Genomic DNA, 19,357 nt, shown 5'->3' on the forward strand with positions numbered 1-19,357 from the left:
TGCAACATTTGCTATACTACAGTACCACCTAATCGTGAATGTTACATGAAAGTGTATGAAAGAAAATAAAAAAAGTCAATCAAAAGATTATCACGGAGAAGAAAGATATGATTGTGCGGTATGATATTGAATGTACACAAGATACGAAAATAGAAGAAGAGGACGCAAACATATATGAACATACACCTAATGTCTTGGTTAGTCAACATGCATGTTACCGTTGTTATGAAGATAACAACATGAATAATGATTGTATCTTTTGAAAAAAAACTAGAAAATATATTTGATGAAGAAAATGTAATAGAAGACTTTCTGATACACCTACAAAAACGACGACCAAATATTAACACAATAAAATGCATTTCACACAACTGAAAAGGCTATGATGCAGATTTCATCACTAAAATCGTGATTGAGAAGATGAATTGGACGTCAGAAGTGATCATGAATGGGGCGAAAATTCTATCTCGTAAGAAAAACTAAGAAATTTCAAATTCGTCGCCCCACTATTTATTTGCCTGGAGATTCAAATATTCCCAGCATTGAAGAAGTATTAGTTAAGTATTCTTCCTCCAAAAGCTCTCTTCCATCCAGTACTCCCTTATAAATCAAATGATAGATTAATGTTTCCGCTTTGTCGTACATGTTGTGATGAATTAAATCAGACACTTGTAATCACAGTGATGAAGACCGAATTCTACATGATACAGAGGCAGTAAGAGAAGTATTGGAAAAATGATACAAAATAATGGATATTGATGAAATTTTGGCTTATGATGTTCAATTATTAAGAAACAAAAAGGGGCAGCTTATTTGCAGAATGCATAAACACCTTCCTGAAAGCAAAAAACGGAAGCTAGTTGTTGGCCATCATGGTGTGGAACAGATGAGCTAAAGGAGAAGTACATACAGCATACAGCCTAAATGAAGGAATACGTCTGGATGTAAAGAAAATTAAACATAATCCAGCGCTTAGGAGTTTAGCTAATTTAATGTTAAACTCGTTTTGGGGAAAATTTGTCAACGTGAGAACATGTGTCATGTAAGCATCATTAATGATCCCAAGGAATTATGTGATAAATAAACATCCCATGATATAGACATACATCAAATATTTCCAGTAAATGATATGTTGTATTTATATTGGCAATACACAGACGAAGTTAATATTTCACTACCAACAGTAAACGTTGCCTTAGCGGCATACACAATAGCACAAGCAAGATTGGAATTGTACCAGTATTTAAAACAACTACAAGAAAGAGTATTGTTTTTTCATACTGATTCAGTAATTTATACTCAAAAATCTGGTGAAAGTACAATTCCAACTGGTGACTTTTTAGATGATTTAACAAATGAATTATTCGAATGTGGCAAAGAGGCATATATATCTCAAAATATGTATCAGCTGGACCGAAGAATTATGCGTCATGTATTTTTGATCCCAGTACGAAGAAGGATAAGCAAAATAAGAGGCTTTTCATTAAACTATGAATCTTCTAAGCACCTAAATTTTGATGTACTGAATAAAACGATAGTAGATAATGAAGAGGAGGCAGAAGAAGAAGAAGAATCTCTACCCACAGAAGTCAAAATTACAAATGAGAAAAAAACTTGCTACAGGAAAGATCATACTATCGTTAGCATGCCCGAAACAAAAGCATATAAGGTGAATTATATAAAACGATGTAGAATTCTAAATCCATATGATAGTCTTCCATATGGATACACTCCTTCCAGCAAAATAAGAAGAAAAAATTAATACGGTCCTTATAAATATACGGATGAAGAGAGAATTTTCATTGCTCTTAACATGAATACGATGTAGAAACATCATTTCCATGTATTGTTGCCGGACCAAGGCGATGTAGATAAACTTCCTTTGTAATATGATTCCTGTTTAATATATCACGTATGGTTAATACATCGTTTCGTCATATTTATTAGAACCATGCAGAGTGACAAAATGCCTAAAGAGACATTTCGACGAAAGTACAATTTATTGAAGGATTATCTGAAACAAAATATTTTTTTTTACCTGAAACTGGACATCATCTTATTATTATTGACGATCATATGTGTAAAGTGAACCGCAAAATAGTTTATTTCTTTACAAAGGGTCCTCATCATAAAAATCTTAGTGTACTATTTATTACACAAACATATTTCATCAGGGAAAAGGAAGCAGAGATATGAGTTTGAATTGTTCTTATCTCGTATTATTTAAAACTCCAAGAGATAAATCACAAATTAAACATATGAGCTAACTCCTGAGAATCCAAAATTTCTCCAAAAAAAGCTTCAATGATGCATAGTTACCACATGGATATTTATTTATTGATTTAAAACAGGATACACCAGATGAACTTCGTTTTCAAACAAATATCTTTCCTGATGATATTTTTCATTACGTTTATGCTCCAACGAAATAAAAGAAGAAGAAGAAGAAGTGCTTATAATGCTAGTTTATACTGTGATTGTTCATTCTGTCAATGTGTCTCCAAGAGTAAAACACGGAGATCTTCTTCGTACGCTGAGCAATCAAATCCTAATTTACGTAAAACTATAGTGGGAAATGCAGACTCTTCAGTGATTCGTAGTATTGGCGGATGTGGTTATAATGTATTAAAAGGGAACGTACCTGTTACGAAGACACAGTAAGCAAGATAAAAGCGATACAAGAGGACGCTTCGATATCATGTGAACAAAGGAAACTCCATCGAAAAGAAGAAGAAGCATGTATTAGTGCAACAGGGTGGATTCCTACCGGCATTATTAGAACCTATTTTAAGTGGTACATTATCAAGTTTACTATTCCGTTAGTGCAATGGAACACGCAATTTTAGTTCCACCTAAAGTTCTTAATCGTATACAAACACCAGAATCATTATCATCGTCAGCCCTGGAGAAACGTGAATCCAGTTTGGATCAAGAAATGCAATACATTTTACATTCATCTTCTCTTAATGATGAAAAAAGTGGAATCAACATAATAATGTTCTTCAAAAATATTTACGAAGACAAGAAGAACCTGCGACACTTTCGATTACGTCAACTAAATCAGAGAAGTCTGAAGTAGAAGAAGAAATATAGTTATCTATACCCAAAATGTTTCGTAAAATAGCTGAATTACTACTGTATAGAATGAAACATGATTATAATATCACGTGGAATAATAAAAGAACGGTTTACATCAAAGGTGATAAACTAGAATTATTTCACATTGTAGATATAATTTGTGATGTGTCGCGACCACAAAAACACATAAATCGACCTGGATGAGAACGATTTTGTAATTATTTATCTTCTAATAACACACCTCAAGAACTTATTGGAAATCCAAGACATTTGTCATATATTTTAAGACGAACTAAAACATCACCAGTAGCATCATCGTTAAGGCAATAATACCTCTTAAAACGTTTGCAGAAGACGAAGAAGAAGAAGCAGAAAAAGATGAAGAAAATGAAAAAGTAGTATCTCCTATAAGGAAAAGGAAACGTGCGTGCAAACGTTTAGTATGGACAAGATGGAAACCTTAAACCAACAGTTAAGCAGCATTTACTACAATCCTTCATATCTTGCTTCGTTTTCTACTGCTAAAAAATTGTGGATAGCTACAAAGAAGAATATTTCTATACACTGTCTAAGAAAATGGTTACTGAAGCAAAGAACATATACGTTACACAAACCAGTACTTCGTCGTTTTTGAAGAGATTTCTATGTAGTGAATAACATTGATGATGAGTGGGAAAGTGATAGTAATGATCTTCAATCTGTTCATAATTGTAATGACAGATATAGTTATATTCTTACAGTGATAGATGTGTTCAGTCTATATGCCTGGGCTCTGCCATTAAAATCTAAAAGTGCAAATGATGTCTTAAAAGCATTATTTTTTTTTCAAAGACAGAGATCCAATTACATTCTGAACAGATAAAGGAGGTGAGTTCACTAATAAAATAATACAGAAGTATTTGAAGGAAACCAAATTAAGCATATTACAACTAAAAATCCTGATATAAGGGCTAGTGTTGTAGAGTGTTATAACAGAACTCTAAAAGAAAAAAAATGTGGAAGTACTTCAGAAAGTATCAATCGTATAATTATGTAAATATATTACCTCTTCTTGTGAAATCATACAATGAACCCCATTAGGAAGTCGAGGTCGGAAAAGGGGATTGCCGCTGTCGAGGATGGTAGGCCGCCGGAAGCAGCTAGCACCCGTCCGCGGCGGCACGATTTTGTTTAAAGTTGCCGACCTTCTGCCGAGGCGCAAACGGTCGAAAATCGTTAAATAAAATGACCTTTGACAACTCTTTGCCAACTCTTTCCGACCCTCTGCCGACTCCTTATTCCGGCCTCATTCCAACGGCGGCGCCGGCGCATTTAATGCTCGTTTCCGGCTTTTTGCCGACTGCTCAGCAAGGCAACTATTCGTTGCGGTCAAAAATCGTGCTGAAAGATGGCGGTGTCTGGCGCCGCCAGTCCGACCTCGGCACTTGTTCTGCATGGACAAATTGCCCGACTCTAGGTGGCAGGTTAATTCGATCATTAAGATGTCACCTGCAATTTTTTTCCAAAATAACCTATTACAAGTATGGCATAATCAGTATGGTACTAAAATGACGAAGAAGAACAACAACAAAAAGAAGAATCCAGATTTCTCAAAACATCTTAAGATTGGTGATACAGTACGAATTAGTAAAACTAAACGTATATTTGATAAAGGATACACGCAAAACTGTACTTAGAAAATATTTAAAATGGTGAAGATAATACTTAGAGATCCACTTGTTTATGAAATAGAAGATTTAAAGAAAGAGCCACTAGATTGATTATTTCATAAAGATGAATTACAACCTATGACGTTATCAAAAACGTTTTACATAGATAAATTCATACACACAACAAGAAAAGGTAGCAGGAAAGAATATCTTGTTCATTGGAAAGGATATCCATCTTATTTCGATTCCTGGATGCCTGCATCACCCGTAATGACGATCAAAAAGTACAATGGAACCTGGTTGAGATTTTTACATCACGCATCGCAGTAATATTAGTGTGCAATAATTTCCTGTAAACACCTTAACATCATTCACTACTAAACCTCATCAAAGAATGGAATTCCGTGAAATGGGGGAAGTGGCTGTTGTTGTGATTCATTATTCACATTCAATTTTAAAAACTAATGAACGAAATAACATTTTTTTACAAACTTGCAACAAGTGATGAATGGAAATCTGTAACTATTCCTGTACATTGCTATACTGACATTTCAGAATTGATGAAGATAATTAATTCGCACAACAGGTCCACACATTTACATATTTCCTTCATTCGTGACAGTAATACCTGTTTTATACGACGTCTTCATAAAGACGTAGGTGTGGACGTTGTATTATCACCAAGTGTTAGTGCGAAGTTCGAATTTGATCCAAACGTTGCTTTAAATGATATGCAACAATGCCAAATAATTCCGAATTTACGTTTAAGACTTTCATCTACAATGTATGTATATTGTGATATAATTCAATCCGTATTTGCTGGAGATGCAGTAGCCCTATTATTGTGTATCATAAATATGAATCCTGTGAATCATACATCTGGAAGTAGTGCTATATATTTTTTTAATCCTAAACATCATGTGCCTATATAAAAGAGACATTTTGAACATATCAAAATAGATATAAGAGATAGTACAGGCTCTCCACTGGTATTTAATTTCTAAAGAGTATACGCTGAACTACATTTTCGACCAGTGCACTCACATCAACAAATATGAATAATCCATATTATCAAATTACAATATTATCAAGAAACAAGCTCTTTCTGGAACTGGAAACGTTTATGTTGGATCACCTTATCAAGTTGGACATTGTATCAAGTTTCCTTGGAAGATTACTTCGTTCTGTCATGCCATTAGTAAAACAAGCAGGTAAAAGAATAGGAAATTAATTATTAAAATCTGGAGCAAACGTTACGACGGCATCGTCGATAAAAAAAACTATTAACGAATCTTTTCATCAACGAATGGGTGAAGCGAGGTCTATCTTGCAAGAAAAAGCTAAAAAAAACTGAAAAAATATGCTAGGATCTGTATATCAGCGAAGGAAAAGAATAATTACACATTATTCCATCTTTAACTCTTCCTCATTACACATCATTAATCGGAAGAAGAAATAAAAAGGCAAAAGGAAACGTTCACAGAAAACAAAGAAAAATCAGTCTTATAAGAAGAGTAAATTATCACACGATATATTAGATTAAATCTTCGTCATCATCATGGATTCCTTACATCATCAATCCTGGGAGTGTGTAAAAAGTGAACTAGATATTTGTTTCTACAAAACCAACGCAAACCAGCATATTAGATAATCATGATGTTACATATAAACCAATCAGTTCACTAGCTGATAAAGCACCGATAGAATTTTTCATTCCAGGAACAAGTGATGAATACAAAGATATACCACATACTCTCCTTTACATTAAAGCTCAAAACGTTAAGCCCGATGGATCAGCATTTGGTGAAAGTAATAAAGCTGTGGCTCCTACTAATGACTTTTTAAAATTCTATGTTCGGTGAGGTGGAAGTGAATTTAAATAACAAACTGATTTCATTTCCAACTCATAATCATCCATATCGATCATACATCGAAAAACGGTTAAATTATGATGATTGTGCTAAAAATACTCATCTTTAATATGCATTCTGGTTTTAAGATACTGCTGGACGTATGGATGCAACATCTAGTAGTAATAGAGGGTTTCAACAACGTTATGAATTAACAAAGAAGCAGTGCAAAATTCGGCATCCTTGGACATCATTATGATATTTTTAATCAGGATAAATTTTTAATCGAAGGAGTAGAATTACGCATCAAGTTAATTCCTGCAAATCCAAACTTTAGTCTCATCGCTAGGGATTCGTCTGTTGAGGCTAAAGTGAATGTTTTAGACGCTGCTTTACATATTAAAAAGATTGATGTTAGTCATACAGTAAAACTAGCACATAACAAGCTTCCACAATCAGCAACCGCCAAATATTCTCTCACAAAAGTGCAAATGAAGTAATTTGTCATTCCAAAAGATCTTTAATCGAAAACAATCGATAATCTATTTACGGGAGTATTACCAACTTGAGTGATTGTGGCGTTTTCTCGAAATGATGACTACAGGAACGATAACCTCAAATCCATTTCATTTCAAACATATTGACATCAATTTATTCTCATTATACAACTATGGAAAAATTGTACATTCAAAACCTTTACAACCAAATTTCGAAAACAACATATATGTTTCTTCATATCACACCCTATTCTGTGGATGAGGTGTTCACTTTTCCAAGCATGGCAACAAAATTCCTCGCCTTGACTTTCCTCAAGGATACACTATCTTTGTTTTCGACATTACGCAAGATGGAGAAACCAGCGATCTGCAGCATTGGAATCTCATACGGAATGGATGTGTTCGTGTGGAAGTTCATTTTAAGCACCAGCACCTGTCTCATGTATCACATATGGCGAGTTCCGGTCACTCTTAGAAGTGGATCATCAGAGGAACATTATAGATTTTTAAAGGTAAGTTATTATTATTTAAATACCGCAACATAATTGTACACGTCTGCATTTTATACACGATGACCTCTACACTAGATTTAGTACATGCACTTCAAACAAATTCTTTATTTCAAAATCATTACGTTTGCGTATTTATAGCGAACGAATTACCAACGCATGTTCCATTATCTGCAGCTATAATCATAAATACAGATCCAGCTAGTAAAATCGGTACCCATTGGGTATCCGTATATATTAATACTGATGGGCGTGCCCACTACTTCGATATATTTGGATTTCCTCCATATGTAATGCAAGATATTCAGTTTCTACGTAGAAATTCACTTTTTTTATACATTTAATAAACAAATTCAAAGTGTGAAATCTTCCCTCTGTGGTCATTATTCATACCTATTCCTTTGCTTTAAAGCTAAAGGAAAATCCTTAAACGATTTTCATTATACCTTCTCACCCACCAGCAAAAAATGATCTTAGATTATTATATCTATTACTATAGGTAATAATTTCCCCTTTTTCTTTTGTATACATATTATCATGTCTTCATTATTATGATTGTTATTGCTTCTTCTTCGTTTGTTTTGGATAATTTATGTTATAGATAAAAGGGCCATCTGGAAAGTGATACCCGTTTGCGCCGCATGAAGCGCTGACGACTCGGGGAGCCGCTGGGCAAGGTCAAGCCGCGTCAGTGGCTTGTCTGTCTGCTCTGTGCGAGGTTGCGTGATGATATCAGTGCCTGTGTTGTGTCTGTGCTCGTTTATAATGATTAAAAGAATTGAGAACCCTGCCAGTTGTGAAGTGGGGACAGTGATTAAATTTTTTAATGCACGAAACGTTCTACCTTGTGAAATTCATCGCCAATTAAAGGAGGTGCATGGAGACAAGGTGATGGACGAGTCGTCTGTTCGGCGCTGGTGTCGCAACTTCAACCTGGGGAGGGGGAGTACACACGACAAGAAGCGTTCATGGAGACCATATGTCATTACAGACGAACTGCTGAGGTCAGTAGACGAATGCGTGAGGAACGATCGGCGCGTCACAAATGATGAACTCTGTGAACATTTTTCTAATGTGTCTCGAACAATTGTTCATGAAATTGTCAAAGACCATCTGCATTATTCAAAAATCTGTGCAAGGTGGGTCCCTCGCATGCTCACAGATGAGCACAAAACCAAGCGTATGACTGTAGCACTGACGTTTCTGGGACGTTATTCCGATGAAGGAGAGTATTTCCTGAATTGCATCATTACAGGAGACTAAACATGAGTTTGTTATGCATCACCTGAAAGCAAACGACAGTCCATGGAGTGGCATCACGCTCATTTACCAACCAAACCAAAAAAAAAAAAAAAACAAGACAGTTCCATCCACCAGGAACCTCAATGCAACCATATTCTGGGATCGACGAGCTGTACTGCTCATTGATTTTATGGCTCGTGGAAACACAATTAATGCTAATGCCTATTGTGAAACATTAAATAAATTACGGCAGGCAATACAAAATCGACGGCGCGGTCTGTGTCTACAGGTGTCATTCTTCTTCATGACAATGCCAGGCCCCATGCAGCTGCGAAAGCACAACAACTTCTGCAGCAATTCAAGTGAGAAACCTCCGATCATCCACCGTATAGCCCGGACTTGGCCACTTCATCTCTTTACAAAACTTAAAGACTTTCTGGCTTGAAAAAGATTTGACAGCGATGAAGAACTTAAGCGAGGCGTGAATACGTATCTCAATACGCTTTCGGCGGAGGACTATGAAGCTGGAATACAAAAATTCGTCACATGGTATGACAAATGCCTTAGTTTGCTTGGTGATTATGTGAAGAAGTAGTGTAAGGTATACTCTTTCCAATAAAAAATGTGTATATTTGTTAATATGTACTACTGTGTCTTTATTGCACAAACGGGTACCACTTTCCGGATTGACCTCGTAAAATAAACCTTAAATTATATCTATTACTGTTGGTAGTCATTCTCCTTCTTCTTTGTTATAATGTGTTTTGTATACATATTACCATTTCTTCGTTTGTTTTATTTGTTCATGATTATAGATAAGATTAATTTTAAGTTATGTTGTTTTTATTTTTTCATTTCAGAGAATAAAAGATCATCAGCGTGTGTATGGACAGCATCGTTTTACAGTATACTTCTAGCTACGTTCCATCATCAACAGCAGCATCATCGTCATATATATCATCTGTGGAGTCATCACCAAATGGAAACTTAAAGATTACTATTATACTGTGTGTGTGTAAAAAGTGTCTTTATTAAATAATTCGCAGAGCGGACATGAAGAAAGAACTGTTTAAAGACGTTTTTTTTTAAAACAAGATGTACTATGATTACCATTTTTTTCTTTTGTAAATATTATTATCACCAATAAATACTTTGTACGTTTTGTTTTTGAAAACAAATGATTTATTTATTATTTTCTTCCATTTCCTAATAAATGTGTTTTATAATCAATTACGTAATTATAAAAAAAATATTTCATAAAACATATTTTGTACCTTTTTAAAACTCATTGAATTAAAGAATGTCATACTATGTTTTAAAAATAATTTAGAAATGATTTTTTTTAATTCAGTGATGTAGTCATATAAATAAATAAATAATAATAATAATAATAATGAATTCAAATGCTTAACCAGTTATTCTTTCGTAAATTAAAACAAGTGTGTGAATTCAGTATTATTATTATTATTATTACTATGATAGGACTTTGATTTAAATTTTAATATCAATTATTTTAAAGATTTTTTTTTAAATTAAAAAGTCATATCATACTTAAGAATGAGCTCTATAATAATAATAAATACAAATACGAACTTTTTCTTTTTTTTATCAAATATGTTACGTATGTGAAATCATTATTAGTATTATATATAGTACTTATAGTATAGAAGGAAAAACATGAAAGGATTTTCTTATCATAAAAAATAGTACATTAATTAAAAAAATCCTCTCATATTGAGTGTATGAAGCGAACACAAAACACACAATTATTTCTATTTAAAACATTTTAGTTTCACTATATCTTTACATGAAAAAAAAAACAAATCCAATTTTATTCTTTATGAACAGACGTCCACTTCGTCAATACCGCAGGTTGAGTATCGGTTTCCCCCACCATGACTGTGTTTGCACGCTATCAAATAAATCACCCATAATTGAATATATGAGTTTCTGGTTGCAAAATACTTTCATTTCCAATTTTAATATTTCATCATCAATGTTGGCATCACTGTTTTTATCAAAAGGTTACTTGGAAAACTGATGTTCATTCCATTAATTATACTCTGTTCATCCACACATGTATGGATTCTGGCAAGTCCTTTGCATGTAAGACACTGCGGTTGTACATGATTGCAAATAGTATACGTACACAAATCAAAATATTCACGTAACACAACACTGCAAACTTTACTGTTTTTCACAGCATGTTCAATGCATGGCAATATTTCCAAGAAATAAAGCCAATCACTTGAAGTTAAGAACACAATGTTTCGAGGAGCATGAAGTTTTTCTTTCTTCTCTAACATAACTATTTTTTCACCCATTAGTTTTCGCACCACCAGTTTGTTATTCCGTTCAAGAGATTTTATAAACTTGGACTTGTATCTTCCCCTTGAGAGCTTAAATAGTCCGAAACAAACGGGGCCAAATGTACAAGTTTCTCCCACTTTGCCAAATTTAACTTCACTCCAAACACAAGTCCTTTACCAACATGAATCACTGGCTCTAATGTATCACTATGCAGTCCAATACAAATTAATTTGCTTTTCATTAAATTGAGTCCATATTCAACATTTAACAAGTATTCTTTGTTAGTAACCATAGTTGATAAAGAAGCACTCAAAGACATGTTACTTCAGTAGCTGGTCAACACAGAATAACGCCACTATGCATACAGGTGTCTGTGCAATGTGCATGCATGCATGAATGGGGGACGAAGAGGAAATATTCATGTTTCATCTTATTTATACATGCCACCATACCCTTACGATGAAGATACCAATTCAGTAAATTCAATATCATACATGTTACGTCCAGATAAATTAATCTTCATTAATTTATATGTTAAACATACATTTACACTTTGTAAATGCATTAATAATGTGCCATTATCTGCTTCCAATTTTTCAATACAGCATTATGGTAAAATCAATTTTTCGCCTCCTTCAAATGTCACACGTGCCTTCCTGTCATATATCGTCGTATTATCTTACAGTTTGCAATACAAAATGGTACGCTAATCTCCAAATCTCCCATTTTTGTAAAGAGTACCAATGATGGCATATTAAGCTTATCTAATAAATTCAATGATGTTGCCATCTTTAATTTCACGTTTCTTCCTTCGCAACAGCTGCCACTGGAATGATCTCACAAACACATACGTTCCACTTACTCTTCGGAGGAGGGGCGGGGGTCCAAAATAAGTGTTCAATACCCAACGAGAAGAAGAAGAAGAAGAAGAAAAGTATGTTTCATCTTGTTTCTACATCCGCTAGGCGTCCAAGAGCATATTACCTTATTCCGCCATAGCAACATACTAGTTTAGGCCGATTTAGGCCCCCGAGGAACTTTCCCACGACCAAAATTTTCCCATGGGGATGGTAGCCTGGACTATACAGACAAACTGTAAGAGACGATTCATCACTTCAAAATAAGGTAGTTCATATGAACTTATGGGAAAAAGTTATTTTTTTTTTCGAGCTAGGGTTGTCCAAATCATGTCATATATAGATTAAAGTACGGGTTATATCGAACACAGGGAATCATGATTTGGCGGTCCACATCAAATTAAATAAAGCAGTTCTACATCATGTATATATATATATATATATAAACTAAAGGTTCCAAGTGTTCCTTTACAGGGCATAATTCCAAGACATGCTTCCAACATAATTCTCAGTTATTTCGTGACTTAAATGGGGGTCCAAATTAGCCAAAGGTTGAGTATTGTCAGCAGTAAACACGGGTTGCGTAGCATTAAACACGGAAGTCGGAAATATTAACTCCACCTTTTCTCGTATTGCGAGTAAAGTGTGCAGTATGTTTTGTATCACACTTATATGTCTAATAAGGTGAAATATAGCATGAAATAACAAACACTTGGCAGCACGTGTTATCCAGATCACTTTGAACAGTGGAGCTATTGATCTCTAACATTTCCGACTTACCCAATTCCGTGTTTACTGCTCTCAAGGCTTTCGTTTCGACTACTTTGAACCCAAATTTAACTCAAAGTATATTTGAGAAATCGTTTTGGAGCATGTCTAGGAATTGGGCTCTGTAGGGAATCCCATGCGCATGCATTGGACATTGTTGAAATACTCACTTTGAAAAAAACGTATATGTGACTTAATTTACATTGATATGGGCCACCACCAACCATCGGCTTATAGTGTTCCAAATATTGTGTGTTGCAACGTATTTTTTTCATGCTTTTGGGTGGCCCTAGCTCTGAAACTATGCGCGTTTCCCACACAAGTTAATATAAAATCCCCCTCCTTATCTTGATATATATAAACATAAAGAAACAAATCTATATGATTGCATTTGCTATAACTGTAATTAGAATTTTATTCACTTCTGTTTGTTATAAATAATGAAACTAAAATAAAATGGTACGAAATGCGCGTATTATACTAACAGTAAGTATAAATGCATACATTTGCAACTGCACTTACCTGTCTCAAATGAGGCATCGAAACACAGATGTCCTCTTTTAGCTTTCCCACTGTGACCTGGAGGCCTCATAACAACTCGAGTCACATTTCCCAAGCCACCTTCATTTTCACTGTCGTCACTGTCTGAAAGAGAAAGCAACACCCATGACTAAGACTGTCTCTACCAATTCACTAAGCATAGTACATTTTGACGTGTTCCCCCCACCATTTCCCATTGCCAAGATATATCACCCAGACACCCGCATAAACCGTCTTACCTATATAGACTACACAGTTCCTAATTTTCCGCATCGCCGAAAAGAAGATATATGGAAATGGAACAATAGAGGAGGATAGCAAATATATCAAACAAATTTCCATTTCGTTCTTCTTCTTACGTTAGTTTCCCTATGTAGATTTGTGGGTTACACTTTAATGCTGAAGGAAATAAAACTAGAAAATCTACTTAGGAAGAAAAGAAGTTACACTTTTGAACAAAAGTGTTGTTACTAGTTGATATTACTCATCTTAAGATCAAATACAGTACACCATGGATTTGATCTTAAACGAATTCCCATAATAGAGTGTATAAAAGAATAGCAAGTATAAACATTGCTAGAGACTATAATATAACTCATATTGCTAGCCATAATGCAGTAATTGGCTTTATTATAAATATTATATTGAATCAATTAAGAATAGTGTTTTTTGAAACGGTTTTGGAATTAATTCTGAACGCATTTGCTTCATTTAATATTTGTCTGATATCTAATGGAATATAACTTTGTCACAATTTACTACTCAACACATGCTTAGTGGATATATCAAAAGTATACACGAAGGCTCAGTGATAGAGCGCTCACCTTTGGCGCGTGGGATACTTAGTTCAATCCCAGCCCCCGCCAAGTGGACTTTGTGGTAAACGAATAATGCATGCATGGATTTTCTCGGAGTTAGCCCATTTCTTCCCACTTTTGTCATTCCACACTGAGAAGAAACGTATGCGGCGTACGCAAAAACGTAGGTTGCATGCGTAAATCCTGTATTGTTCGAACTTAACCTACAGCAAACGTATAAGTGAAAAAGTATAGTTTATACATACTCCCCGCATAAATGTCCCAGATAAATGTACTTGGCGCACAAACGAAAGAATTGCATATAGGTGGTCAGTATATCGGATACAGATAGACGGAAGTAGCATACAGCAGACATATGTAACATACATATACGTATATAGAATACGGAAGACTGTTAGAAATCAGACAATGACATGACGTAACATCTAAGGACAGTGCCTATGTAGCATATATATAATGTATGTTTCATATTGATTTCTGTAGTAAATGCAAGGATTCCGTATATTTGCGCAATATACCATTGTCCGGATAACGGATTATTCTCAGTACACCATTGTCATCCAACTCACTATTATTGTCTCCCGTAATCTCGGTGCATAAATCGGGACGTTAAAGTCAAAAGTAGCATAAACGTAATATAAAATATGCTTTAGAGAAGAGACACTTGGTCGAACAAAAGTGTAAAAGCTTTTTCCGGCCAGCCATCCTGAGTGAGGTTTTCCTGTGTTTTTTTCATTTACAAATGGCAAATGCCGGGGTGGTACTTAGCAAGCATGTTCCAGGCCGCTTCCTTCTTTACCCAATCCTTTCTTCTTTCTCTTTACCGGATATCATTTCCTTTATTTTCTTTTCTCGGTTAGTGTGATCGCCGAGGGACGTCATTCTTCATACGTGATGGGCCAACATGGCCAAAGATGTCGAAAGCAGAGAAATATATAATCCCTAATACCCTTTAGACAAGATGAAAAACTGATAATAAAAATGCTTTATGAAATTATATATATATATATATATATATATATATATATATATATATATATATATATATATACAGTATATGAAGTCAGGTATAATATGTATCAATTAACTTCTGAAAATATGCACACTCGAATACTCCTAACTACCAGGATCGTTTTCAATATGTGTCTTTTTAAGGCTTGTTTCAAACATATTATTATTATTATTATTATTATTATTATTATTATTATTATTAATAATAATAATAATAATAATAATAATAATAATAATAATAATATTGTAAAAAAAGCTGCCAGAGCAAGAAAAGAGTCAAAAAATGTTCCCCATTCAGAAGGCTATTTTCTTCCCGTGAGAATGTTTTGACTCCTCGTGGCTATAGTAGGTCAAACTGGTGATCTACAATTTATTTTGTCACTTCTTCCTCTTGTTTTTAGCGTTTATTGTATTGTTTAAATGCTTATCAGTTCACTTGCGAGAAAGTGTCGTAGTCGAAGGTTGGACTCCTTGTAGAAATTATATTAAAATAAATAAAAGAATTATCATGGAAACAAGGTTTGAGTTGGATTCTGATTTTTTTTTTTTTTTTTTTAAATTGCGGTTCTGAAATTAAAAAATCGCAGACATTTGCTGATACAATACATGTTGGTTATCAGTCTGCGTGCAACTTTTAATCGTTCAGCATGAGTTTTACGGGAAGAAAAAGGACATCATTTGGAGCAAATTTATTAAAGTAACTCAAACTCCATCACATAAGAAAACGACCGTACGAGCTCGTTGTAAAACCTTTAAGAAATAAATAGTTGGCTTAGTTCAAAGAATGAAGAGCCATTATGAAAAATGCAAAGCTTTGAAAAAAACTGTACAGCCAAACAGATGGTAGAAGTGTTGACCCGAAAATTGCTTCTGATGATTCTAACGTCAGTGATCTGGTTGAAGTGCAACCGAGAACTTCAGGTAATAATTAATTTCGTATCATCAATCTCTTATCATTATATTATGAACATTTTATGTAATCCCCCTCCCTTGCCAATGTTCTAAAATTTCTTTAAAAAAATAAAAAAAATACACTCGGGCACAGCTTGTATTGAAGGGATCAAGCGAGAAAACGCAAGACATGGCAGTGACCAGCGTAACTATCCCTTAAAGCGTGATACTTTTTGTCGCTCCATTGTCGAACGTCAGTGAGGTTCCTGACACAACTTAATCTACATGTGTTCGTCTGTATGTATGCATTTACCATGCTACAGCGTAAATTTTCGGTCTTTTAACATTAAATTTTGAGGTAAAGGCACAGATGTCCGGCATTTGCTGTATAGACTTTGACTGCGATCCGACATAAAATTTCAAAATTAGTGGTTCGAATCCCACTTTAAACAATAATTGCAGTATCGCTGTTGCGTTTTCGTTATATAAGCGCTCCAGGGGGCGGTGGCGCTCATGGTCCCACGTCATTATGTTATTGTAGATGTTGCTGATGTTTCCGTCGTCTGCAAGTTATAATACTCTAATGTAAGGTGTAGAAAGTGCACGTGGTTGTCGTTTATAAGCAGAGACACAAGTAAAATATTTTTAACACAATTACTTGTTGGGTGTTTGTAAGCACAAGCATATGGTATTACATAATATTGTAAAAGTGTCCTTTAGCTCATCTTGAAATTTCAGGAATTTTAGGAATCGCTAAGACGCGTATTCAATTAGAGTTTATAATGTAGAGTTTATATTCTCAATCTAGTATTCATAAATTAAGGAGTTTGGGATATTATATTTAAAAACAATAAAACGTAAAACCAATTTTATCTTACATAACTTGTTCTTAAAAATAAATTAAATAATGAAATGCATTCTGAAATGCTTTCCTTTTAAAAAAATGAAAAAGGCAGTGAAAAGTAAAAAGTAAATACAAATCTTGATAAGAAGTATGAAGTCAATCTGCAGGATAAATGCATTATATGATCCATGGAATTTCAAAAGCAATTCTGCTAATGATGCATTTGAACATAGAGTTGCATTGTTGCAGGCAGATGGTATATTCCCAGTTTTAAAACACCATCACTATTCATCATTCATTTGAATTGATAATTAACACACACACACACACACACACACATATATATATATATATATATATATATATATATATATATATAAGAGAGAGAGATAGATAGATAGATATAGATATATATATAGATAGATAGATAGATAGATAGATAGATAGATAGATAGATATATAGATAGATAGATAGATAGATAGATAGATAGATAGATAGATAGATAGATAGATAGATAGATAGATAGATAGATAGATAGATAGATAGATAGATAGATAGATATAGATAGATATCCGGTATTGTAAAATAAGTGTTACAACTCTTGGGAGGCGACTCCTGCCACTGAGACAAGAAAAGAAGTTATCTTCAACTTTCGGCTATCGAACATCGTTTCGGATCTAAAATGTGCCGAAAGCGTGAGAAAATGGCTTTCGGACTCCAATAGTTCGGGAACTATCCAACGTAAAGAGGGCGGGAAAAATCACTGAAGAAGTCATACCTGCTGTATTGAATTTTGCATGTTTCACAATCCTATCATGCACGCTCAAGGGATTGCAAAAGGAACGTAGGGAGTCCCGGATAATCTGCCAAATGAAAATTAGTCTAAATGGATATGAATTGATAGGGTTTCTACCAGGTAACAATTATTCATTTTTATTAACTCGATATCTGAAACAAATACAAAATGGCGGACATCTTCATGCCCGTTGTGTGTGGTTGGCTGGTTGTATAATCGCCAGGTACGGATGCTGGCCAACAGTGACGTACTGAGTATTAAGTGTAACGAATTTGTAGTCAAATGCTCTAGAAAGACATCTGGAGTGTCGGCAGAACACAACAAATGAAGCAATGTGATTCACATGTGTGGAAACAATTAACGAAAAATGCCCAGAAATGCACTTATACTAATTAAACGTGAGTTCAAAGCATCGGAAGTGTAAGGATTAGCGTCAAGAACATGAAATCCATTGCCAATTCACCAATAATATTCGCTCGAACCGATGCAATATGATGTGCACGGTTGCATGCCAATAATGATGCAATAACTCAGGCCAACTTGAAATTTTGCAAGGGGACTCACCAATTAACTACGTAAACTAAATGAATGTCACTAGTGGGATCACATGATCAATATTGAAATGTGGCCAATGTGTGTGTTTATATCGACATATAGCTAATGGACAAACGTCGACATGTCTGACTACTGCTGGGACAGCGTCGCACGTGCGAAAAATATGAAAATAACTACTCAGGTTTTGAATTTGAGGCCGTGGTTTCCCAGTATGATTGCAAACTGTGACCACGCGAACGAAAGCGAGCGCTCTAGCCCTGAGGCTTCGAGGGATCCTCGCTTTCTCTGTATTCATTTCTTTGAGTAGTACCCACTTTGCTTGGCAAGCGCTCTTGTACAACCTCCCGACATGCATGTGTGTTTCATTTTGTTACTCCTACTGCACAGTTGTAAACAATCAGAGCTTTAAGACGTTTCTTCCTATTTCTCATGTCATTTTATTTTCCATCTGTATGGTGTTCCAGCAGTAGTGTTACATGAGTCAAATTGGTTTATTTTCGTCTTTGTCTTGACATGTGCACTGTGTGTAAGATACGAATTTCTAGAGGTATTTTCCTATATTTCGAGTACATCATATGTCCCAGAAGACGTGGGACATGATACAAGTTTGTTATTTTCACGCTGTATCAGAATATGAACCACGGGTTAAGATATATATTATTATATGTGTCGACTGTGGAACAATGTCCCAAAAGAAGAGGGAGATTGATACAATCGTGTTCTAGTTACGTTCTATCAAACAATGCACCAGATGCAATAGCGGAATGTACAACGTTATTTTCCTAGTTTTCGCACGTGGGACGCTGTCCCAGCAGTGGACATGTTGACATTTGCCCATTAGCTACATGTGGATATCAATACACACATGGGCCACATTTCAATATCGATCATGCGATCACACTAGTGACATTCATTTAGTTTACCCAGTTTCTTAGTGAGTCCCCTTGCACAATTTCAAGTTAGCCTCAGTTGTTGCATCCATATTGGTATGCAACCGTGCACAACATATTGCCTCAGTTTGAGGGAATGTTATTAGTGAATTGGCAATGGATCTCATGTTCTTGACGCTAATCCTTACATTTCCGACGCTTTGAACTCACGTATACTGAGTATGTTGCATTTATGGGCATTTTTTGTTAAT

The 19,357-nt window shown here is 34.8% G+C and overlaps 1 protein-coding gene across 1 annotated transcript in view; it reads right to left on the reverse strand.

Annotated features, from left to right (window-relative positions):
- LOC145687377 (cytosolic carboxypeptidase 6) overlaps positions 1–14,372 on the reverse strand; it is a 2,130,613-nt gene extending 2,116,241 nt beyond the window's left edge. Inside the window, exons 1-2 of the mRNA XM_081760832.1 lie at positions 14,364–14,372; positions 13,283–13,430 (exon numbers count right to left, since the gene is read on the reverse strand). Of these exons, the coding sequence (XP_081616958.1) occupies positions 13,283–13,430; positions 14,364–14,372 (157 nt within the window). The remainder of the gene's footprint in view (positions 1–13,282; positions 13,431–14,363) is intronic.
- Between the last annotated feature and the right edge of the window lie 4,985 nt (positions 14,373–19,357).

The sequence above is a fragment of the Thermobia domestica genome, chromosome 6 (assembly GCF_964235325.1).
Source record: "Thermobia domestica chromosome 6, izTheDome1.hap1.1, whole genome shotgun sequence".
NCBI classification, from domain to species: domain Eukaryota; kingdom Metazoa; phylum Arthropoda; class Insecta; order Zygentoma; family Lepismatidae; genus Thermobia; species Thermobia domestica.